This window comes from Anguilla rostrata, chromosome 4 (assembly GCF_018555375.3).
Source record: "Anguilla rostrata isolate EN2019 chromosome 4, ASM1855537v3, whole genome shotgun sequence".
Taxonomy (NCBI): domain Eukaryota; kingdom Metazoa; phylum Chordata; class Actinopteri; order Anguilliformes; family Anguillidae; genus Anguilla; species Anguilla rostrata.
Genome location: NC_057936.1, coordinates 36,973,843 through 37,000,464, shown reverse-complemented (window position 1 = coordinate 37,000,464; position 26,622 = coordinate 36,973,843). Strand labels below are relative to the sequence as shown.

General features: G+C 42.6%; 1 protein-coding gene across 1 annotated transcript in view; it reads left to right on the top strand.

Annotated features, from left to right (window-relative positions):
- Nucleotides 1–26,622, top strand: part of LOC135253317 (ephrin type-A receptor 3) — a 134,778-nt gene that overhangs the window by 75,700 nt on the left and 32,456 nt on the right. The window contains exons 7-8 of the mRNA XM_064332443.1: nucleotides 666–828; nucleotides 2,766–2,874. Coding sequence (XP_064188513.1) covers nucleotides 666–828; nucleotides 2,766–2,874 — 272 coding nt within the window. The remainder of the gene's footprint in view (nucleotides 1–665; nucleotides 829–2,765; nucleotides 2,875–26,622) is intronic.

The following is a 26,622-nucleotide window of genomic DNA, read 5'->3' as shown; positions in this document are numbered from 1 at the left end:
GTTCAATCTGGGAAATAATCTGATATCTCTAATATGGATTTACCCTGAACTTGTAGCAGTGATATTTTCATGAATGAAACATTTTATTAACATGGTTATTGTTATTACTGCTGTTATTCTACACGACAGGAGTTTTGAAAATGGATTCATGTTGGGTGTATAAGCCAATTTAATCTCTTTGTTTGTTGGCAGCAATTGTGCAAAAATGCAATTACCTTCAGGGGCATAAGTTTAATGGTTTGTTTGTTATATGTGAATACATTTCATAACAGCTGCTTAGCAAACATGAAAATCAAAGAAAAAATAATGTTTTGTGTTAGAATATGACACATATTCTTTCCTGTGTCTACTTTGAAGGCGGTTGTCCATCCACAGAAATTAGCATCTGTGAAGTGTTAATGGCTTTGAAATGGAACTCATGATTAATTTCACTAATCTCCATCACACCGTTGCTGTAGTAATTGACGATGCAACACATCAATTCCTACTCCTTATTTTAGACCATTCGCATTTCTAATAGTGTTATAAAAATGTTGACAGTGTTCTCGATCTTTTTTAAAAAAGTTCACTCAAACAAGTTGCTGCTATTTGTGGGGCTTGTATATGGGTGAGTAACCAGCATCGTGCTGCTTTAAATGCATTCTTTCTCGTGCCTCTCCGATCAGAACCAGAGAGACCAGAACTACACGGTCCTGAAGACCAAGTCCAACGTGATGACCGTGGACGGGCTGAAGCCCGGCACCACCTATGTGTTCCGTGTGAGGGCGCGCACGGACGGCGGCTACGGGAACTACGGCGGGGAGATCGAACTGGAGACCAGTCACGAGGGTGGGTGCTCCTCGCCTCTCGCTTATGCCCTGGCCTTCTGCCCCCTCCCGATTTTCCCTTTTCCCTTCTTTACCCACATAGGATTTATACACCTATAGGGTTTGTACGCACTCTGTTAGAGTTGAATTAACACTGGACATTTTAGTGTGCAGGTCTTTCTTGAAAAAAAACTTTTCAAGTAAAAATTTCAAACTCCGTTTCCTCTCTGATAGTTCATTTCAAGTTCATTTTAATGGCTTTATTCTGATGATGAAAATGTAAAAAAAAAAAAAAAAAACGAACTCCTATTAATAGCAATATAACATATAGTAAAAAACAATCATAAAAAAATATTACCACAAATAATAAGAAAATAATATAGAAGAACAGCACTCATAATAACAGTGGCGACACTGGATTTATGCAGTAACTGTGAAGTAATGACACTTCTCATGAGCATATATATAAATTACCACAATTTAGGAGCATGACCACAAGGTGTTATGCAGGATCAATGCATTACCCAATGTTGCTCCAATTCAATTATGCTTTATATAGAAGGCAATAAAAATACTCCTATAGCATGAGTGCCATAATTCAGTTCACAACTTCACAGAAATGCCACAGAGTCTTACGTTTAATCCCTGAAAAGCACAATATCAGGTCTTAAAAATTAAAGACTTCTGTGAATTTGTTATAATGACTGTATTGATATTTGTTGAGAAAATTCTACATTCATGTATATAGCTACTTTGTGATATGCTCATGACATGTTGTTTAGTAGCGTTGTACTGTCATTTACGATAGCCACATCATTCATGTCTTCAAAAAACAAAAGCTGTCGGAAAAACGGTCTCACCATTTGGCTTTGTTCAGCTTAAGCGATCAGGCCACTGTTTAAGAACACTTCAAAGGAATATAGAACATGTCAAACCTGGGCTTTAGTTTTGTTACTAAATCAGATCCTGGAAGGATTTTGTTTCAACTTGTAATTTGCATGGAATTACTGGCTTACACTGTCCATGGTTTTGTCTCTTGAGCGACACTTCTTCTGTTCAGTGCCGGTTCATTATCCGAAAAAAACGCAGGCTATTTGTTCACAAATGACATCCTCCGACAGCTGTTTTGAAGTGCCTGTAAAACATTTATAATGCAGGGTTCATCTTCTTAGGCTGTGGAAGTCTACTTCATTTTCATGTATATTTCAGAAACAATTTCATTACTTTAACATGTCACACTCCACAAATTGGTGTTGTTTCTCTCAGCTCTTTGGCTGTTTGAAGCAGGAGATAAAGATTTGCGGTGTTGTTACCTAAAAAAACATTTGCTGTCGAGTTTTGGTACAGAATGAGAAAGGTTAGAGATGAAGTCAGGGGATGCAAGTCAACTGTGCAAATTCTTTAGCCTAATGTGACACCCTGACATAGAGAATGGCTTCCTGGCATCTTCGAACCAGAGTAGCTTCCATAATAAATACAAAATAACAAGTAACACTTTGTGATAAAACTAGATCAAATCTTGTTTAAAAAGTTTCATTTTTTGTTATAAAAATTAGCACTGGTGATGCCTTTCATTTATAAAATCTGAATGAATCTGTTACTCATTGCTAGCAAACATGCATACTATTTTGGCCAATAATAATTATTTGTGGTGCAAGATTTTGAAAATTGTAATCTGAGGATAAGATATAGCTTTCTATCTTTCTATGTTGCGTTCATGCAAATATCAACAGCTGATATTGTTCACTGAAGACTCTGTTTCTTAATATTTATTAATGTTGGACTTAATATAAACACATTGTTTAATGATTTTAATGCAGCTACTAATGTCTTATTAAGCATTTATATACCATAATTGTAAATATTATATTCTATACAATACAGAAGCCTGACCCTAGTATCCATCTTGCTTTTTTGACCCCTCCACATTAAGTCCATTTCCTATTGCCCTCCTGACAGACATGCTAGCCATTGGAGATCCCAACCAGTCCACCATCCTGGCTGTGTCCATTGCAGGAGGCATCGTGCTGCTTGTGCTCTTGGTCGCATGCTTCGTTGTGAGCGGGAGGTAAGAGATCCCTCTTTTCTCTCACTACCTCAGCTGCATTGTGGGTATAGGAGATGGTAACACTGATGATGTCCATGTGGGAGGTTGTGGCTGAGAAGGTGGAAATGGAAGCTTTGAAGGTCTGACCCAGTCCTGTGTGGAGACTCCCTGACCAATGTTAATGGTCCTTCAGTGAGAGTGTACTGTTGATGTCTTAACGAGAACTGTTGTGATGGAGGCACTCAGGACAGGCTTGGAAAGAAGTCTAATCCTATCAGTAAGGAGAAGGACAGTGAGATCTGAAAGAGGATAGTGAGATCAGTAAGGAGAAGGAGAGTGAGTCTGCACATGCCCACAGGCTGCCCTGTCCTCCTCCAGGTGCACTCAAACACTCGCCTGACTGGCTTTCACCCATGTCTTTAACAGTCATAGACAGTAAAGACTTTTACTTAAAGACCCTGTGCATTTTTTTGCAACTGAACTGTTCAACATACACTTAGTTTTTTTTTTTTTTTTTTTTTTCAAATTTTTAAACTGGAAAATAATAAGATTTCCTTTTGAGGTAAAGAATGTAATCATTTGTTCTGTTTTAAAGTATCTTTTCTGTATGGATATAAAGTTCTGATTAGCAGCCCATTAAACAGTTGCACAGCAGGTTGCAATTAATTAATGTTAATTGTACAATAAACATGGTCTCCTAATGACCAATACAAAATCCTATCATAGTTAGCAATGTAAAAATGGTCCACGTCCAAGAAAAAAAGGGTTAAATCTCAACTAAATAAAACAGGCTTCATTCTGCTTGTTTTTTGGGTCTTCATGAAGTAGCTATTAAAAGGGAACGTTGTATTTGATGGCCCGTGGTCTTTAAGTGACACAAATGATTTTAAATAACCAGTCGGATACAATGCAACATAGCTGGAAACCTCTATACTATGCAGACTACCACAATACTTTCCTTGTCATAATATTTCAAAACAGAATTATAATAGTCGGAATAGTTAGCCTAAACATGCACTTTTTAGTGTTGTGCATTTGTATGCTGTAGATCTGTGACTAACATTTACACTGTTACACAAGCTGTATAGAATCAATTAAACTGAGTAGTGAGCAAAATGACAGTTGACAGTGCTTTTACGCAGTTACTTGATCACAGCTGAACGATGATCACAGCTGACTCAAGCAATGCATGTCTATGCATTCATTGTTAATTTAACATATGGAGAGCTGATGGGTGCTTTTTCATGAAGAATGAACCCTGTTGGCAAGACTTGAAAAAATCATAAGCAAAAATAGATCTACCTACAACAAGTAAACATCATTTATTGCTGTGATCATTCAAAGTGAAATACTTTGCACCATAAATAAATGGATACGGCTGGTTAGCCATGACAGAGTACCGTGTAATTAAGAACTAATCATTTCGACTGCTACTACCACTGCTTTGAGCTAAGGAAGAAAAAGTGATTGCAGCTTTTCTGTGTTATTGATCCTGCTTTTCTGAATGCATGTGTATGAAATGTCAGGGACATCAACATATAGTCAGAGAACAGAGAGTAAAACTGGGCAATGAGTACTGCTGTACTGCACCAACATTATATGAGTGATATGCATTCAGTGTCAGTGTTCTTTTCTCAGATGAAAAACCCAAACATAATGCTAATTTTCACATGTTCAGAAGAACACACTTAATAACAGTGTTGTTTCTTTAATTACCACCATTGACCTACTGACCTTATTGTATGCACCGATCCAACTATTCAACATCAGATGTGGCCAACTGGATTGTTAACGTTGTGTTGTTCCAACTGAGTGATATTGACCATCATATCAATAAGCCAGCTAATTGTTCAAGGAGGTAACAATCTTGCATTTTCAGTTATCTGGATATTATTTTTTCCCCCAAACTCCATTTTAAAATCTCCGCTACCTTCACATCAGAAGCTATTTAGGTCTGCTCGTTTGATGACATCACGCTAACTAGCCTTAGCTAACGTTAGCCAATACAAAACACCATTACAGCACTTAGTGCTGCTAGTAACTTTCTGGTAACGTGCTGGTCAGTTGCTCGGTCGTCTATCACTTGACAGAGAACACAAATAGTGTGAAGGGATGTCAAAATAAAATACACAGAGGAGAGCCATATTCCTCTTTCATGAAAGTGATGATTCCTATTCAGCAATAGTGAACCAGAAAAAGTCATGGAGAGAGAGAAGACATAATTCCGTATAGCATAATTCCACCGGCTAGCCCTGCTTGTTAAAGGGATGAGCATACACTCTGACTTTCACAGAGCTTTTGTGTAACAGAACCAGCATTTTGGTCCAGAGTATGTGAAGTGCTTTACAGGGGAGACAAATTGACGCATTGGGCTGAGGGGGTGTAATATCAAAGCAACGTTGGGAGGCTCTGGGGTGTAGGTGGGGGGTATTGGATAGAGCATTTGGTTTGAGGGAATGGATGTCAGGATTGTGGCATGTGCCCCCCATACAGTTTCCAGCTCAGAGACAAAGAGAGCACAGAGCTACGCCTTTTAAACCTGACACTAGGAGTAGCCAAATTATGTAATTTAGTAGCAGAGGTATAGCCCTCCATTAGACCCCACCTCCCTTCCGCATATCACATTTAACGTATCACATTTAAGTACTTCACCTGAGCATCAGCTTTGCTTTTCTGCATGTTCTAACGCCAAGGGGCACAGTGGTCTCTGGGCTTATGACTTTACAAATAGATCTCCAGAGCGGAAAGCCAACGGCCATCTTGGCTCTGAATACAGCACAGGTCAGCTGAGAGTGTTTGACTGCCTGCAGTTAAACAGGTAGCGTCGCTTGTTTAGCGTTAATTTAGTGTGAAGTGTCTCTTTCACAGCTGGCCTCAGGCCAGTGTATACTCATTCATGAAAGGAACGAGGGTATACGGGAGCTTGTGCACTCTTCCAGAGAGCTGGAACGGGTCAAGTCTTTATCACAGCGCATTAATAACCCCTGAGCCCTCAAGGATGTGATGGCCCACCACACAAAGCCGTAATTACCATGGCTCTTGAATCGCTGCAGCTGGTTCTCTGTATGTGCTGTACATGCAATAAGGCCAGCAACCACTTCATAGCATGAGCTGTGTATATATGGCTCTATATGGGGATCAGAGTTATTTGAAGGTAGAAGGTAAACAAGCTAAGGTTATCACTTCATTCGTTAGTGCCATTTGAATGCATTTCTTTAAATAAATTTTGACATTTGTGTGTAGGCACTTAAGGCAGCAGAGAAGGTTTTAAATCTGAAAACTAATGCTTGCAACATTTTCAAATGTATTTTCAGTTGGTCCTCTTTTCCATTACACTTTTCTACCATGGTTTTCTCTGATATTACTAATCACTAATATTTACCCAATTTAATTTGGCTGAGTGCTCTGTATCGGGGATCTAGCCCAGTGGTTCTCAACCTTTTTGGGCAACTGTACCCCTTGGAAAAAAAATTCCCACCCGAATCACCCCCTTATCCAACCGGACAAAAAAAGGGAAATATTTCTATTAAGAGTCTTTTTCATGACAAATAAGAGCATTAATTAAACGAGTTTACACATATTTTCAACATAAATATTCAGATATCATTCTGCTCAAAAATAATAACTGTTATACTACTTACAATTCAATGGGAAACTTGGGCCTGTCTTCCACTGATGAGCTGTGTTATCCGGGGGGGGAGTGTGGCCACAGCAGTGATCAAACTTTTCTCCAAGAGGAGTTTGTTCCTTTGTTTTGTCTTAATCTGATTCATTGCTGAGAATGACACTTCACAGCAATAGGTAGATCTAAAAGGTAGTAAATGATCCAAAGCAAGTTTTCCCAAGTCAGGGTACTCCTTTTGAACGAAGCACCAAAACTGTGAGAGAGTTATGTTTCAAACCTCATCTGCAGGCCATGGTCTGAGGAAATGTCCAAAAGCTTTTCCTGAATGTTTGCAGGCAGTTTATCTCTGCTGGCCTCTGGCAAGAGGAAAGGGTTTCTCACCCAGTCCAGTCCAGCAGATCTCTCCTGAATGTCTGGGAAATATGACTGGAATTCATGCACAATCTTATCCAAATGTCCCTCTAGAATTGGCTTGATATGAGCTCTCTCATTGTCCTCAGTGCTAAGGTAAGCATGAAGCTGAGGAAAGCAACTGAAATCCCTACCTGTACATGCCCTTTTCCAGATTTCTGTTTTCTTCATAAAAGCATTGACTTTGTCCAGCAAATGGAGAATGTTTGGTCCTTGCGTTGTAGAGTCAGATTCAGATCATTCAATTTGCTGAACACATCAGCAAGGTAGGCAAGTTGTGCTAGCCATTTGGTATCTTCAAACATTGTGGCGAATAGAGATTTGTGCTCTGTTAGAAAGGTGTGCACTTCCGCACGCAGCTCAAATAATCTTTGTAATATTCTGCCCCTGGACAGCCAGCGCACATCTGTGTGCAGCAACAGTTGCTGGTGTTCAGACCCCATGTTTTCACAGAGCTGACGGAACAGTCGAGAATTCAGTGGCCTTGACTTTATGAAGTTTATGACTTTGACAGCCTCATTTACGACTTCATGTAACTCAGGGCTCATTCTTTTGGAGGCCAAAGCTTCCCTATGTATGAGGCAGTGTGACCACTGTGCAGTTGGATTTTGTTTCTTTACGTGAGCCATCAGCCCCCTCACTCGACCGGTCATGGCAGCTGCTTCGTCTGTGCAGACGTTTGTGCAGGAACTCCAGCTAATTCCGTGATCACGGAAAAAACTATCGACAACATTGAAAATGTCCTCTCCAGTAGTTTCCCCCGTTAAACTTTTGCAAAAAAGAACATGCTCGCAAATGTCGTCAGTGTCCCTGTATCGCACAAATGCAACGACTGCACTTGCCCGCTTATATCCGTTGATTCGTCAAGTTGGAGGGAAAAGGAACTAGCCACCTTAAGCAGGTCCACAACCTGGTCAACAATATCAGTTGCCATTTCATCGATCCTTCGGGAAACGGTGTCGTTTGACAGTGGTACATTCTTAAGTGCGTCTGCTGATTTTTTTTATCAAGAATGGTCTCTGCCAGCACAACTGCTGCGGCTAATATTAGCTCCTCGGCAATGGAGTATGGCTTTTTAGACTTTGCCACTAGTAAAGACACTGCATATGAGGCTTTGAGTGCTTTGGTTGTCGATGCCTTTTTCATTGCCAACTGATCAAAATTCTAAGAGCTTTCTCTTAGAAAAGTCGGGTTGCTTACCGACATGCGATGCGTGTTTAGTGTTTAGATGCCGCTGCAGGTGCGCGGGCTTCATGCAGTTATTAGCCAGCTTCTCTCCGCAAAAGATACATTGCGGTTGTGGTGGATTGGCAGCTGTAGACATAAACCAAAACAGCACATATTCTTCACGAAACTGCCGCGTTTTGACTGTTTGCTCGATCCTTGCCTTTTTTTAGGTTCGGAAGGATTTTTTGGAGGTTCAGGAGGATTTTTGCTGCTGATCGCACGTTTTAGCCAGTTGGTAGCAGGTGAACTGACGTAGGTCTAGGCTACGCTGCTTGAGTGCATGCAGATGTTCCGTCTTGCTCGCTACTATAAATTGCATTGATGCGGTCTCATACTAATTACGGTTTTAACACAGTTTCTATCTTTTGAAAAGAAAAAAAACACAGTCTATTTTACCCTCCATAATGCAGTTGCTTTTAAAAAAATATATAACAAAGAAAAAAAAATTTAAATCAAAATTTTATTAATCTATCAAATCATCTCGCGTACGTACCCCTGCGACCTTCCCGTGTACCCCAAGGGGTACGTGTACCCCCGGTTGAGAACCACTGATCTAACCCATACAGTACATACAGTACACATGCACAGGGAGCAGTAGATACATGTAGTTATTCATTTCCTCTGTCTCTCCCTGTCCATCTCTCTCTCTCTCTGTCTCTCTCTCTCTCTCACACACACACACACACACGCACACATGCGCACACACACACACACACACACATCATACACACTTTCATTTGCACTGATTTTTTAAAAATCGATTTCCACTGCTGATGGCATTTCTAATGCTGGAGTCGGAGGCACCAGCAGCAATAAAGTTGCTGATAGGAAACCGAAGGAGGTCTCAGGGCAGAAGAAGCTGGAGGGAAGTGCACCTAAAGACAATTACGGCACACTGGAGAGTAGCCAGAGGAGAGGGGCGTAAACCAGGTTTAACAGGCCAGTCAATACGTCTCCATGAATTTCACATAACTTCCCTTTTCATTTGGCTACAGGCAAATTAAATGCTTGGCTGCTGAGATTGGGAGAGAGAATGTCAGAAGCAGACTGAACACAGATCGTGAGCCAAAACGAATGCATTGAAAGCGGGTCGTGAACATCTGAAGGTGAAGAGGCTTTTTGTGCCTCCGTGTGGGTTTTTGCGCGAGTGTGGCCCGCTTGGTTCCTCACGCCCGGCAGATATGCGAAATTGAGAGGAAGAGAGACATTTGGGAATGAAGCATGGATATATAAGAGGAAGGTAGAAGGAAATAGAATAAAGAAGTGGGAGAAAAAGAAACAGATGGGCACAATGAGCGATAGAGAGTGACAGAGAGAGGGAGAGAGAGAGAGAGAGAGAGAGAGAGAGTTGGAAAGAACAGAGCTGTTTGAGACAGTTTGAGAGGTATGCAGGACTCTGGTGGGCTGGGCTTTGATGCATCAGAGAGAATGTTAAATCAGCAGGGCTTGCTCTTACCTATCGCACTGCGGCTCCCTCTCTGCCTCGCTGTGTGTAAGGCCTTACGGGGCCAAGGCTTCCCTTGCTCTGGGTCCTGAGGCTTGTGATGCTGCCGATGTGGGTCACTGGGGCTTTTGCCACAGTGGGCTGAACTTCTCTCACAGCCGTCTTTGTCGTGTGGCAAAGTGCCCGGTGTTAAGTCAGCTCTTACAGAGTACATGTGGCCCCTCTCGGACTCATGCGTACTCTGTTAGAGTTGAATTAACACTGGCCATTTTTCTGTGCGCCAGTGTTGATGGGTGTGAAGCGCTGATGAAGCTAATCTCTGTGCTGGTTCGTAGTCTAGCTCACATTACCAGAGACTGTAATGAAAAATTGACCCCCTTGGCTCCTTAACCTCTTTCTGTGGTGCTCCTTTAAAACATGTCCAAAAAAAAGAACTCATACGGTCTAATAAATAACATAAAGTGTTTTTGAGAGTGCATGGTTAGCTCTGTTTGGAATGGAGAAAGACAAAGAAAGGAGTCTGGACAGCCTAAATAGTTACACTTGTGGATTCTTCTTATTATGCAGAGAGGAAATCAGGGAAAATAGTGAGGGTTACACACAGAAATAGGATCATAGTACAGAAAGTGTGGGGGGAAGGGGGCGGGCTTTAAACCCAGACTGTGAAGGGGATTTGTATAGATTGGCTGAGAGCCTGCCGGCCTGCGGGTTTCCTCAAATGGGATGTCACTGAGCTTAAGATTCAGTGGGCTGAGTCTGGTAATTGGGACAGGAAATATGTCAGTAAAGAGCAATGCATTTGTTTCTTCTCCACTCCTCTGTTCTGCCCTGGCCTGCAAATCATGATGACAGATACAAAAAAACCCAGATATCTGGCCTGATTGTGTTATGGCTTAGAGCTAATGTAAACTATTTAATTGCACACAGTCCTTTGGCATTTAGAGTTATTTAGCAGGTCATAATTTTTCCTCTGTTGTTAAAAAGGGTCCAGGCTTGGTTAGCGCAAAAACAGACTACACATTCCAAAATGTAAGTCGACAGTTGACCCCCTCAGTTTTTTATTAGCATCTTTAAGTTTTAGAATAGCAACATAAATAGGAAGAACAACAAAGTGTGGCTTAATGGGCTTGGAACGAGCATTTGGCACACTCCTCGTGATGACTGGAAGTTACGCCTTTTAAGACGTGAGCCAGAGAGACACATGGAGACAACATCAAGCCACATTTTTTTTTCTTTTGTTTGTTTTCTTTTATAAAAGGCAAATGAGCTTTTCATTAGCTTTTTTACTCTTTCCAGAACTGCAGATGTCAGATCTGTTTGTGATGATTTATGTTTATGCTGGCTGTGAATTGTATTAAGCGGTTTAGTGAAGTTCTTTTTTAAGTCATTGGAGGACCCAGAGTGCTACCCGCAGCATGCTGTTCTATCTCCCATTGGCCGTCGCCTGTGGCGACACCTTCCTGACTGGCCGTGTGTAGTGTGAGCGAGCCCTGTGGCCTGTGGCATGATCCCTGGAACCTCTCTGTGAGGTATCTCCAGACTCACAGACACAGGCAGTATGACAGGAGATGTTGAGTCATTCCGTGGTCAGATGCCGGTTCTCAGGATTCCCGCTCTCAGGCTGCAGAGGGAGCTGGTCCCTGGACCCCGCCCTACGGCCGAGGCACAGTACAGTCAGCCAGCCAGCTGATGAACACAGCAACTGCAAACCCTTCACTGCTCGCTTCCATTTGAACAATCTCCCGAAAAGAGAGTGCAAAATTACATGTTGTAAAGAAGCATGATGCAATGTTGTATTTTTTACATAACTAAGGGCTAAGTGTATGGTGGTAGCCAATGCCATGTGGTTTATTCTGTGTTTATATATGTCTGTGTGTGCTCATTAGTATGTGTAAGTGTGTGTGTGTGTGTGTGTGTGTGTGTGTGGGTGGGGGGGAGGCTGCATGCCTGTGTGTGTGTGTGCGTGTGTGCATGTGTGTTTGTATGTGTGTGCTTGCATGTGTCTGTTTGTCTGTACGTGTTCTCGTGTGCCAGGTACTATGCTCGGGGGAAATGATCCACGCAAAAATGTGTTCTACTGCAGGCCAGGCCAGCCCAGTGCTGTGTGCTGGATCCTAGATGTGTTTTCAAACAGCCCCTCTTTGAAAACATTCATTACTTGGAATCCAATTCCTGGTTGGGCCAGGAATTCAATTCAGTTGTTAACTTTGTTCCTACAAATCAGAACAAAAAAGCCCAGAAACCAAGGGACGGACTTTGCTGCATCAGATTGTTGCATTATTAAAATCTGCGCCGTTTTAATTTGACTGGTTTGTCTGGAGGCGAATTGGCAATCGTGCAGGTAGGGAACCTCCAGCGATTGTGTGATATAGTCAGCAGATGGCCCATGATCAGCGAACTGTTTCTCTCTTTTTTTTTTCCCCCTCCGCATAGACGCCTGTTTCCTCGGGAAGCAATTAAAATGTGACAGTTCTTTGTTAATGATTTGGTTCAAACTTGGTTATCTCCTTGGAATATTTTAACAAGGCTGCCAAATGCCGCTGCGGCCTACACGACACAGGTGTCTTTTCATCGCCGATTAGCCGTGGATCATTTGCGTGACTGAAAAAGTACCAGGCAGTCCGACAGGCACCAATTAAGTCATTTTACCAACTTTGCTTCTGGAAGTATGCCCAGCCACTCGTCTGTCATTACTTACAGTTGAAATGTTTTCTCTCAGTATCCAGAAAACAAAAAAGAAAATCTCACTGGCAAATGGTGGCAATGAGGGATATTTTATTCTGTGAGATTCACGGTATTCCATTAGTAAGCAATGGACTACATTTTGATTTTCCATCGATTGTTCTATGTTTTAATGCAGGGGAGATGCCTCCGCGGGTGGTTTAATTGTCGAGAAACTCAGGCTGCAATGTTTGAGATAGTGGCCTGCATTCAATCAATATTTGTCATTGTGACTTTGAAAAAACTTAAATTTGTTTTTCTTCTCAAACATAGTTTGGAAAATTTGACCAAACTGTCCCCAAAGGTAATACCACTAAGTTGAAAATTGATTAGAAAAACACAAAAACAAAACTTCACATTTTTTTATTTGTGAGTCAAGGTTAAGGACAAACAATTGAATACAGGATTCATAGTGGGTTTTTTTGTATGTTCACATGTTTTTATATTTCTGGCATAAATTCTTTATTCCCATTCTGATGTGTGTCTGCTCCAGTGGTGAAAAACGGCATGACAGTGTGTGCTTCCAGAGCCTTGGATGGGAGTTCTACCGGAGCACCATTTTTAGTATTTTTTACCATACGTTTGTAGCTACAAACACATTGTTATATTTATATATTTGGTACAGATATTACGTTTAAATTATTTTGTTTTCTAGTTAGGTTTATGTTTTCCTCAATAAGCAAAAGATTTTTTCACAACACTTTTGGAAATTTGTTTGTTTACATGCATGAGAAATTTCTTACTAGCTCTTATAACCACCTTGTCTTTGTAGTCGCTAGCAATGCAGGTTAGAGTCTCCCAGTGCTGAAGGAATGGGGAGGGAACATAAAAAAAATGTAAAAAAACTTTTTAAATCTTGATTCTGGCACATCTGTTCAAGGCCGTGGGCCACTTTTAAAAGTTAATGACGGTTGCAGTGGAAATGGTTGCAGTCGTGAATTAGCGACAGAATGTTGCAGGCGCTGAGTGTAATCACAAATGTGAGAGCGATGGCTGGCCAAAACGCGTAGCCTCCGGGTGCTTGTTGTTTGGCAGAATATTAAAGAAACAAAACGTCGCAGATGCTCTGTGTACAAAGGTTTGGGGTATCAAAAGAGCTTTCTGCTTGAGGGGACACCTACAACATCGCAGAAGCATTTGGTGAATGTTTCACCGTTAGTTGGGTAAGCCCTCTAATGAAAACAGGGAGACAGTTGTCTCGAGTCATTTTATTCTGTCATTGTTAATACAGTCACCTGTTAATAACCATGATGCAGTGTTTAGGTTACATAACTTTCTCAAATGTAGGCTCTACAATTATTCATAGACTTGCTATGAAGAAGGGACTGAGCACCTACCAGGTTTTTTGAGTGCTCTGTTAAATTTATTCTGTGGCTAAACAATAAAACACTACACACACAAACATAAACACACACGCATGTGCACACACGGGTACACACACACACGTACTCACACACGCACACACACACACGCCACGCTCATACATGCACATGCACACACATAAACACTCACAGTTACATCTGTAATTGGTACATAGTTGTGGTTATTTGTTAAGCACTGCCAGAACAGCTTCTGTGCCTGATGCCTGAGCTTGTCTTGGCTGGCACAAATTTGAATATGAAGCACTGTGGTATAATCGCACTAATGATATTAATGTTCCAGCTCTTTACACGAGAAGTGGGTATTAAGGGCATTTGGAGGTTCTGGCCTGTAATGGCTTTGTATGGAGTAAACCTCTCACTCAACAACAAGCCATGGCTCAGCCACAAAAGGTAGTGTGGGCAGGGGGAATTTAAACCAGTTAATGGATTTTTTTTTGTGTTTAATTAAGTGTGTGCATTACCTGTACTTTCTAAAAACACAGCACTTCAGATGTGACAGAGCTGTTTCTCTCCTACAGGAGCCAGATGCCGTACCAGTCATTAGTCTGCAAAAAAAAATCACACATATGCGCTCACGCACACATGCACACACACATGCGCTTGCACAAGCACACAGAAGCCACGTACTAAAGCAAAAAAAAAACAATTGAATAAAAGTACTGCCAGAACACTGCTGTCCCTAGTCGTTTAATGTGCCCATACAGAATATTTGGACCAGGACAAAATGTTTTGTGAACGGTACAGGCTGGCCTGGCCATCCAAGAACATGCCGGCGCTTTTGTTCAATAATGAACTGACCGTTGGATTTTTTTTGTGGACTTTAGTATTGCTATTGTAGAACCGTAACCGGAGTGACATCCGCTATGAGATGTCCCTTCACTGAAACTGAATGAGCTGCTCGTGTTTGTCCAGCAAATTACGCTTTTATTTCCTCTCGGGCCAGCTGTGTACTACGGAGCCAGGAGGTGTCGGTGTAAAGCTCCCCGCTAATTGAATGCAGGCTGGTGTATTGGATTGGGGTGATAAAACTGGCAAGGGAGAGCAGCGTTATCCAACCCCCCTCACTCCCATGTCTCCAGCCACTTCAATTACTATAATGAATCTAAACCCAGTGTTTTTACCCACCCCTCAGCGGGAAACAGTGTGGATTTATCACTGTGTGTTTAATCCACAGCATAATCAGTGTCCTGGCCAATAATCGCCTGCACTGCAGTAAGCCTGTTTGTAAGGGCACGGGACTGAGCCACATCATGCTAACGTGCTAACAGCGCGGGAGCCGGGGAACGTCTAACCCACAGGAGGCACGATGAAAAGTACCATGAAAAGTTTAGAAGTTCTACTCGTTTAGTTACTGCCCTCCACCCCCAGTTCTTTTGATCAATTAGAAATAGCATTTGTACATTATTTATTTAGCAGTGAAATGCGGAGTGAAGCCACCTATGAACATAGATCGAGTACGTCCTTGTAGTGCGCTGTACGCACAAAGATGCTGCAGTCACGCATCCTTCCCAAGCGTCTCTTCAAGCAAACCTTTACCCTTGAACTAGGTGCTTTGCCTAAATGGCTTTAGTTTAATAAATGCCTGTGAGATAGAGAGCGGAAAACAAGTGTAATTTGTAAAGGCCCACCATGTAAAGGCACCTGCTAAGCAGATAAATTGGAGCGTCTGCCATTGATAATTAATGATAATCTGAACCACTCTTACTGATTAAAGCAGGCAGTCCTCCGGTCCTGTTGTCGAATGCAGGGAGACAGTCCAATAGCACAACTCTTCTGATATTTTTTAAATCACTGTTTGCTCTCTACAAGAAGTGTCACTGTGTCACAGCTGTTCAGTTCCCCCTGGATTCTATGAAAACCACCAAGTCATTTCAAAAAAAGTGCTATTCATTAAAAAACCAGCAGCACTATAAAATGACAAAACCAATATAATCTCAATAGAAAGTCATGATAGCCTCTGGTTGGTTGGCAGTCTCCTCCCAATGGGGATGACTTGCTCTTAGTTATAACCTCCTAGTGGTGGAATGAGCTATAAGCAGATATATGCAGTATCTTGGATCCTCATTTTATTCCTCCCTACTACTGTACTTTCTTCTACTACTTTGTGTGCTTCAAAGTGCAACAACAATCTTAACTCTAACTCTGAAACACAAAATTTTGAGACTGGCAAGTGAAAATGGTGTTAGAAAGGTGTTTGCTTTGAAATTAAAAGTTTAGATGCACTCAAAATAGCTTTTAATCGCCAGTTTTTAAATGCTAATTTTGGTATGGGAGCTAAAATTTGAAGCTACCCGCAGAAATTCACACGACTGAAAGTGTGTGTATGTCCCAACATGCATTACCTTGGAATAATTAACCACTTTTTAACTAGTATTTAATGCGTTTCAGTGTTTCATATTGTGGGAGATGCATGTATGATGTTTAGCCATAGTATAATTAACGATATTGAAAATAATAAAATCAAAATGATGTTTTAAAATTATGTCTTAGTGTACCCTATTTGGGGGAAGTTATTTGGGGAAAAAAAAAAATTGTGAAGAAGAAACTAAATGTTGACTTCCACACAGCTGTGTACATGTAGCCCCACTCTGCTGTAGGAAATTTTATTTGATTATTAAATCATCGCTCTGTTTTGTAGAATGGCTGTTCTCTGATCCTGACACAGCATGTTCAGAACATGAGGCATGAGCACGTCTCAGTAAAATCAAGTGAAAATATGCTAAATAAGCATTATGGGGGGCATGTCCACCGAGCAACTGTTAAATGGCAATGGCTTTATATTTGAATTGTTTCCTATTGAAAGGATGAGCTAAGAGTGATCCTGGCCCCAAGCGTGACCTCTGCTTTTTTAAAAAGGCTAGGCTCCTGCCGCTGTACCTACTTTGGCAATGGAGAAAATGTCAACTTTGTTTGATAAGCACAGCTCGCACAATGGCACTTTGATTTCTGTCAACCAGTCAGATTGAGCGAGGGGCGGGAACATCACAAGCGGATAGGAAGAGGAAGCGCAAGCTACATATCTTTTCTCTCCGACACTCATTCCAAGCCCCAGTGATATTCAATCAACTGAGAAGGTGTTTTTTAACACTTGGTGTTCATTGTTTCACATCTGAATTGGTGCCGGTTTAGTTGCCATTTCTATTGGAGTTACAAAACACTTTATTTTAATAACACACTAGCTTGACTCTGTATCACTTACTTGCCACTTGTCTTCCCAACTACATTTAGTTAAAATCCACAAGCCTGAAATAGTTTTTGCAATTATTTTTACACTTGTCTCTACACATGACTTGGATTTGTCTGTGATGTAGTCCTTTTTCTAGGTCTCGTATTGTTCTTCAGGCCTTGTTACTGTATATGCTCTTATGACTTCCAGGTAGCATTTGACTCTTCTTGTTGAGCGCCTCTTTCTCGGAGTCAATGGTTCATGCTTTCTGACTTCTTATTTTGTGCAGTGTCAAAAAACCATTAGCAAAGCTCTTACTTCAGTAATGAATTCATACCGAAGATCGCTGTAGTCTGCCCTACCTCCTCGTTCCGCACGCAGAAACATGAGCTGGCGATGTGTCTGAACATCACAGCGGTTTGATTTTTCTTTCATGGAGCGCTTGAGTTTTCTAGGCAGACCCCCTTTTAGCGGGTGAGCCAGAAACTCGTGTGTGGCATCAGAGCGTAAAGCAGGTTACTCGTGGAGGCTTTGTAGGTCTTATATTGACACTCCTTCCCACTCATCCTTACCCACCCACAAGGAAAATGCTTTTTTTACTCCTGCTGCTTTAGATACGTGACCTGGAGAAATTTTACCTGCAACGCAAGAGCGTTGATGTTTCCAGATATCCTCCCTCTGCTGTGTTTTTTATAGAATGTTTTCCAGAGGCATTTTAAACTTCATTTCTGTCATTGAATTTCTACAGAAGACAACAACAAAGTAAAAATATGTGCCAAGAAATGGTGCAGCTTGCGTTCAATTGGATGCAAATGCAGTGCTTAACCAATGAAGAATCTTAACCCTTTAAGGTGTGAGATTACAAATATGTGATTAGAATGCTCTTAACTGAATGAAACATTTTAATCCTGATTTAACAATCACTACTGGTCATTGAAAGCAGCAGTGTTCTGGAATACTGTCTTTGTAACATTTAAAAAACTACTCTTCCTGGGGTTAAAAATTAAAAGGAGTATGATGGTTGTAATTTCTTTAATGGATCTTAGTAATTCTTGGTTCAGGATAGTTATGGATTCTGTATGCAGTTAGTGTTAATTAAGATGGTATGCTTTACATACTTTTAAAGTGGATATTAATCAACAACCTCTGACAATAATTGATTAAGTTTGAAATTATGTAGCTGTGGACACCATTTAGGGATGCTATTATACATCACTTTGGCTTGTGTTTGGCAAGGGATGCTGTTAAACTATACTATCCAAAGTATCTGGACACCCCTTGGTCTCGGGCTAGGCCCCTTAGTTCCAGTGAAGGCAATCTTAATGCTACAGCATACAGTCTCATTCTAAACGATTCTGTGCTTCCTCAGCAGTTTGGGGGAGAACCTTTCCTGTTTCAGCATGATGCCCACAAGCACACGGCACATTCCATATAGAAATGAAATGTCGAGAACAGGATGGAAGAAATTGACTGCTCTGCATGGAGCCCTGACCTCAACCCCATCCAACACCTTTGGGATCAATTGGAAAGCCAGCTGCAAACCACGCCTAATTGCCCGATCAGTGCCTGACCTCACTAAGGTTCTTCTGGCTGAATGGAAGCAAATCCCTGCAGTAATATTCCAACATATAGTATAAAGCCTTCCCAGAAGAATGGAGGTTGTTATAGCAGCAAAGGGTGGACCAATTCCATATAAATGCCCATAATTTTGGATGACATGTTGGATGTCTGGTGGCCATGTTGTGTATCATTTTGTATTTTGTTTTAATAGGGATGATAATATGACTTCACTTCTACTGTTGACAGCTAAAGATAATTGTGTTTATTGGTTTTTTGTGCTGTGTTCTGGTGGTATGTGGAAAACTCTTTGCAATATGAAACAGACTCATGCCAGGACTGTACATACTGTGTACATCTTGGTTATTTAATCCCATCATTAGATCTTAAGGAGTATTTGACAGACACTTCTGCAGACAGCGATTACTGGCACCATCATGTGTGAGTGCTATCAATCCAGTAAAATACTGGAATCTTGGTTGTGTGAACAAGAAAGGCCACTAGATTGCTGCAATACTTAAGTTAATATGTATACTTCCCTGCTCCCTGTGTGCATTCAAATGATTTATAACAAACCAAAAAATGTATAAGAAAACCTAAAAAATATATAAAATAGGTGTAACAAATTGAAGTTAAAAATTTTAGGCCATTGAAGCATTTTTTTCAGTGTTGTTTTAGTCTCTTGGCAGATGTAATTCCCAGGCCTCAGCAGTCTGGCTGGGAGAAAAAAGGACAGAAGAGCTTGTGAAAGGGACTGTGAGCACTGCCAGCCCTAGAGAGTCTTCTCAAACGCTTTGGCGCAGAGGAAAATAACAGCTGCTTCATGACATACAGGTGTCTTTCACATGCAGTTAATTCAGTCATTACAGAGGCTTAAAAGAAAACATACTTGAATGATATTAATAAAGGTTATGGGGGATTCCTTGACGTTATTGACATTAACTGATTTATTTTATTATTGTTCCTTTTGGAACAAGACATGGTCTCGCTAGGCTATTTTGCTATTGGCTATAAAACAGAGAAAAGAGAGAGTGGCGTCTACTATTTTAAAGGTAAACACCCATTCGCAGAGGTTGTAAAGGAAAAGGTTTTCAGAATAGGTCGTTAAAGATCATAGTGCCAAGTCTTACTGAATACACCATTTCCCAAGTATCCGATACTTAAATTTTCACCGGCCAAGACTTGGTTTTGGGAGTGTGAAGCTAAGAAAAAGGCCCTGTTGGCCAATCAAAATGTGTTAAGAAATATTGAAACCTAAAATGACACTAGATGAGGAATTTTGGCAAAAAAATAACAAAAACAGGTATTTGACACATAAATCGTCGAGCAGGGAGTTGATACGTAGCTGCAAAAACATGCTGGGCCATAGGAACTCAATATCAGAGGGGTTCCCAGGAGTGATCATAGGAAATGGACTACTTGCGTTATCCGTAATTGAAATCGGAAAAGGACTGCTGGCAAAAGCATGTGCTCAGCGTACATTAAAACGGAGACAAATGTCGCACAGGCAGGAGGTCCGGCCGCGCGGGTTTGACCCTGCAGCTTGCAAAAGCGCTCCCCTCCCAAAGCACTCTCCCGCCCCCTTCGCTCACGAGAACGTCTTCTGTACCAGTCTGAGCTCTCCAGCTAGGAGCGCTGTCATCAATCCGATAACAGCAGGACTCCTGTGTCATGTACAATACGCCGCTCATCTTGGGCGATGTTTTAGTGATGCTCCACGGACACGTGGCCCGGGGTCACACCGTTGACGTTTGGCTTTGCTATATATTTTCCAAATTTAAAAAAAGAATATGTTTAAGTGTTTAAGCATGCTAAGTTTGGCAGACCAGATATTTATTGCGCTTGATTTTCAGTGCGGTCCATCATTTTTGTGACGGCTATAGCGTTGCGTTGTCGAGGTCGAAATTTACGTTGGCTTTCAAGCCGTCCCTGTATCCTCTCCTGGCGCGGATCCCTAACCGCGAGGAAGAGAAGGCCTTTGAGAGGAAGGCTCCTCCGGTTGACGGGGAGGGTAGGCGACGGGAGGCGCCTGAGTCAGCTCTTTGGCCGGGAGCGCGGCTCTCTCTGTAGCCGAAGGGCCGGCTCATTTTAATGCCGTCGGCGCGCAGGCGGGACGTGCTGAGAGGAGCCGCGCGAGGGGGGACACGGGGAGCCCCGAAAACTCTGCGTCAGCACAACCAACTTCCCTCTCTCCACGTAAAGAGTGCAGGCTCTGAGAGCTGATTTACACAGAGGAACAAGGATGAACAAGGGTGTTGGAGGGAGGGAGGGAGGGAGAATAACATAGAAGGAAGATGTAGAAGAAAAAAGATATAAAAGACAAATGGAGAAGTGATGAGGTGAGGCCGAGACAGGTGTGTAGAATATGGGGGGGGGGGGGGGGGTGGCTGAAGGACAACAGAGAAAAGGAGGTGTAGAGAAGAGAGACAGAAAGGAAGGGATGAGATGAGAATAAAATATACAGAGAGGGGGGATGAGGAGAGACAGAGAGGTGTGTGGAAGTGAGATGTAGAATAGTGGGGGAAAAGAGGAGTGGAGAAAAGCAAAAGAGAGAGAAAGTGGCTGCGCAATATGTAGCTACCTGTCACAGCCTGAGGGACAGTTGTGACCCTTATGTGTTCATAAGATATAACAAATTGTCATTTGTTGTTTTATTAATATTAGTTTTAAGTTCATGTATTTGCATGTATTTCTGTTCATTTGTTTATAATTGACATTACGCTGTACTTTATGTACATTGTCATGTGTTTTGTAAAGCTTTGACAACACGTATAATGAAATATGTCACACCAATTACGCATTTTGAATTTAGAGAGAGATCGAGAGAGAGGAGGTAACAATTGTAGGGGGAAAAGGCTGAGGGGAGCAGGGGGGTCAGTCTCCTCATTTAAAAAAAAGTGAAGCAGATATGCAGATTCTTAAAAAACTGAAAGAGAAAACACTCTTGAGAGGAGTGTAACTGGGACTTGTCCTCGGGGGAGAAGTGAAGTGTCGGGAGCTGGGATGTGGAAAATCCACGCGGAGAGGGGAGAGGATCCCCGCTGAACGGTCCATTACTGGCACCGAGAGAACGCATTAAAGGCGCGAGAGGCTCGGCTTTAATCTCGGTTCTGCAGCGCCGGCTTCTACAAAGAGAAAACCCTCGCGGGAGCGGCCTGCTCTTCATTCGGTCTTCATTATTACTTTTTCAATGAAATAATAAGAGGCGAGGCGCAAAATAGAGAAACAGCCCGCGTGGCCGGTGACTGAGCGTGAAACGGACCTCGCGGCTGGGAGCTCCTTGGAGAGCTGCAGTCGCGACTTCAGGAAAGGTGCTTGACCTGAATTAGTTCAGAGAACGTCAAGATGTTGATAAAATGCGAGCTATTGAAGTTGCTCTGGAGGAGGGTACCTATTTAGCTAGGAAGATAATAAAAGAGTTGTGTGGCTGTCATTGTCAGGAAACACCTAGCCCATATTCAGGGCCCTGGTCTCACCAGACTCAAGCATATTACACCCTGGGGCCCTGGGGACGCTGGGAGTTTGAGGCCTTAAGAACCTCAGAAATTGGTGGCCCAATCATGCGTTTCTAGTAGCACTTTGATTTCATCCTGTTTGATCCTGAAAAATATTTTTCAGAGATCAAGGTGACTTTATTGGCCTGATGCTTTGTAGCAAAGTGGTAGCTACAGTCATTGTGTTCCATCGGTAGGTGAACAATGTACATAATGCGTGGATTTTCCTTTGATCGGGTCTTTTGTTCAGTGGTATTGGCTTAATAATTGCGAACTGGTGCTGCCGTGGATGCTGTTTTCAGACATTTTAATTGGACGCTCTGCCTTGCCGTTAGCCGTACCGCACGTCATGTTTTTTTCAAAGGTGGCGTACTCATTAAAAAGAAGGGGTGGGGGGGGGGGGGGTGAGGGTGCGGGTGATGTATGCCTGTTGTGGCTTTGATCGTGGATGATGAAGGGTAATTTGCAGATAGAATTTTCGGAACGTGAGGCGGAACGGAGGCTTTTTCGGTTTGATTTGCGCCACCGCCGTGGCCTGACAATGGCCTGAATAGCCGGCGGTGTTCGCCTGGCGTTCCCTTGATCATGTGTAAGTGCTGTCGCGTCGCTGTCACGCTGCAGGAAAGCCATTTAGACGCACGGCTTCCTCCTGCGGCGCCCTTTTGAAGGACGGTGGCAGAGGGTTTCTGCAGTTTATGCGTGCTTTGTGAGCTAGTATGCGCACGTGCGCGCGCGTGTTCCTGCACACCGTTTTCCGAATCCGCAAATCAAAGCGTTTGGCTTTCTTAAACAAAATTAATGATGGAACGTCGAACCACGGGCGTATCAGCAGAATCCTGTATAGGGTTAATTACTATTTACATACCCACCCCCCTCCCCCCCACTCCCTTACTCACCACTTGTAAGAAGAGAGTGAGGCAGACAGTAAACTGTCACCCCCTCACCCCCAGGAGAGGGGGTAAGTGTTCCACACCCCCACGGTCTGGCTGGCGTACTCCCCGCAGCGACGGGGGGGAAGTGTTTCATCAGCGCGCAGAGGAGCTGCGCGGAACGGGGGCGGCAGGTGCGGGGGCGGGGCTTGCGCCCGGGGCTCGGGGGTCCTGGGAGAATGCGGGGGTCGGGTCGGAGGGAAGTGCGATTCATGCTGCCTGATTACCACATGCTCTAATCAGCCAAACCTCCCCCAACACCACCTCCGCCCCCCGCCTCTGTCCCCGTGGCAACGTGTTATGCTTAATGGGACATGCTCGAGGCCTGGCAGGGGGCAAATGATCACAGATTGCACGCTGGCCTCGGGACATGGTTGGGAGGGAGGGGGCGCTGATAAACAGGTGGGGCCCCTCTACTCCTGGGACACGCCCTCCACCAATCAAAGAAACACCCTGGGAACACCTATCCTAGCGTCTGCCATTTGATCCCCTGCCCCCCTCAAATGAGTAAATGAGTGCTATTCCCTGGTCGGCCTAGTTAAAAGGCCATGATTTCGCCTGTTCAACTGTGTAAAAAAATGAACTGGGGGATTATAAAAATCATGAATATCATATTTCCTAAGCCAAACCCCCCCCCTCCTCCCGCACCCCGACCTCACCATTCCCCCTCCGTACTCCTGCGGCCCCCACACCCCCATCCCCATCCTTGTTCCTCGAACCCTGACGACGGAGAATTGAAACCGGGCTTGTCATTCCAGGCAATTAGAAATGTTTTGCGCGGCGTTCAGATGCAGTTAGCAACGGGCAGATGAAATAAGGATCGCGTTATTGCGGCAAACCGGGGACCGTCGTTAAAATTCAGAGCGCTTGAGACGGGCTTGCGCGTCGCCCGGAGGGCTGAGCGGTTGCCATGACCCGGGGGGAATCACGCCTCCCCTCGCGCTTTATGCCCATCGCTGTGTTCCTGATCACGGGCCCCTGGGCTGCAGGCCTGCGCCGCGGCCTGTGACGGGCCGTACGGTCTGATGCCACATGCTAAATGCATTTTAATGTCGTACCCTCTGAAGTCTTTCAGAGGCAATTACAATCCAAATTGCTGTACTGCTCCTTGATTATAATAAAGGGGAGGTTATGCATTGCACTCCCTCCTGCCGTACGATATAGCGGCCATCAATAATTCTGGCTTATATTACAAAATATTGCAGATGGAATGTGGTGGAGGAGGGAAAAAAGGTAATATGGGATATTAGTACCTGGAGATGGGGGGAAATTGATTTCTTAATATATATTTTTGGCTTACATCTTCATGCCATTCTTAAGTGAACATTAAATTTTAAAATGCAATATCTGATCTGAGGGGAGCATTATGTGGTGCTGGGGAGCAGGGTATGGGGGTGGAGGTGGAGACGGGTGGGGGTGGGGTGGGGGTGGAGATGAGTGGGGTGTTCCTGAAAGGCATATCAGAAAGCCTGGTCAGGCCTTCACAGGGCCGAGTGTCACTTTTATACATTGCCCTGTGTTAAACACTAACACTACTCACTGTGAAATAAAGTGCCACCCATTAAGTCCCACATCCTGTTCAGCAGTACAGGGAGGGAATCACGGCTTAATATTCAAAAATACATTAAGCCATTAAGCAGATTTTCCTATAGTACCATGCCCTTTTTTCTTTTTATAACATAAGTTTGTATTTGTGCATTTCCCTTGTTCTAATCACATTTGTATTTCAAATCAAACTGTGTCTATGAGGTGACATTCAAACGTCTATATTTATTTCATGTGCTTTTTTAAATAGACGTTGAACTACATTACAAGAGTGCCATTCAATGAGTGAACTCCCCCTATCTCAATGACTGGGATGAATGACTTGTCAGCTGTGGCAAATTGAACATTGGGTTTACCATATTACTCTATTAATTAAATGAAAGCTTTGAGTGTCCAGGCATGGGTTATATCCAGAGACTGTAAAAAATATGGACAGAGCTACTGTGACGTCACCCATTGACTCTCCGTGGGTCTCTAAAACACGTTTTGAAGCTCAATGGCGGGCGCGGCCATGTTGTCAATTTGGAGCCAAAACCATAGAGTTAAGCGGTTCTGTGATTTTTACAATGTGATTGACAGTCCGGTGCGGAAAAGCCATAGACCGTATGGGAAAAGCCCATCAACCTGAATGAACGATTGCAGAAAGAACTCGAGGCTAGCTGACTGTCTGCCGTTATGTTTTAAAATATATTATCAAATGTTTACGGAGTTTAATTTCCATCCGTGACTGTACTGTGTCATGTAATCACGTTATATGTATGACATTAATAATAAAATTATGTTCAGTTATCTTCAATTTATGTTTCTCAGCAAAACGAATATGCTTAGCTAGCATAGCTTGCCAGTGAGCTAGGTAGGCTATCCGTGGTTAGCTCACGCATTAAAAAGTCAACAGTATGGAATATGTGTCTGTTAAAAAGTCAACAGTATGGAATGTCCTAAATATGAAGCTAACTACTGGTGGAATCATCAGCGATCAGGCTGTCAGCAGAAGACATGAGAAAATGATGACAGGCTGATTATAAGACCTGTGAAAAAAAATCCTAAACTGTCAGCTCGAGTAATTGCTAATGATCTCCATACATATGGGGTGAAAATATCGTAGGCTGAGAGAGATAAATTACAGAGAATACACTTCCAGATGTAAAAATCAGCACAAAGAGCAGAAAGGCAAGATTGGAACTTGAAAAAAAATGCAAAGATGAGCCTGGTGACTTTTGAAAGCAAGGCAGGTGAGACAAAGATGAACCGTACCAGAGAGATGGAAAGGTGAAAGTGTGGAGAAAGACAGGGAATTCTCTGGACCTCTCAGCATACTGATTCATCTGTCAAACAGGGTGGAGACAGTTTGATGACTTGGGCCTGTAAGCAGTGCTGGCAGCAACAAAATGGCAGCTGACGTGTACAGAAACGTATAGTCCACCGAACTCATTGAATGGAAGCTGATCGTGCAGCAAGACAACTTAAACTTAAACCATAAAGCAAAATTAACCAAGGAGCTTGTCAGATAGAAATGGTGGAACTGTTTGATGTGGCCCAGTCCTCACTGAACATGTTTTTCACAAGTCCAAATCCCCAGTAAACACACAGCAACTGAAAGATCAGTGGTAAAACCTTGGCAGAACTTATCAAAGGATCACATCATGAACCAAGTGATGACCATGAGTCGCAGACACAACACAGTCATAAATTATAAGGGGTATGCAATGTAATATTGGCCATGGAAGTCATTCAATTTGCGAATACCTATGCTAACTTGATATAGGCAGAGTTGACTTGTAATATTGTAATTGTTGTAATATTGCTCAGTATATGTTAAACAAAAGCTGTGAAATAAATGTAGACATTCTGAATTTTGCCTCATAGTCATTGTTTGATTTGAAATACAAATATGATTTTGGAAAACAATCAGTTTGCCATGACTGTCCCTGTAGTTTTGGATTTTTATACAGCTGGATGTTTTCCCCAAAGTAATTCATGTGAAGTACCTTGCTGAAGGGTACCCACCAGTAAATTGACTCCCACACACAACCCCCTCATTACCTGCCTGTGCACTCAGCATTATAGTACGCTGCCACCCCTGCTGCTTAGGGCTTCCACGGTCCTTGAAAATGTTTTAATCGAAATTTGCCAAATGTGAAAAGAATATAAATGTATATAATCTGTGTTTGTTCTATTTTTATTAACTAATTTTACTACTTGTCACTGCAACTCCTGAGTCTTGATGGTAGAACATTTGCAATTATATTACATTACATTTTATTTGGC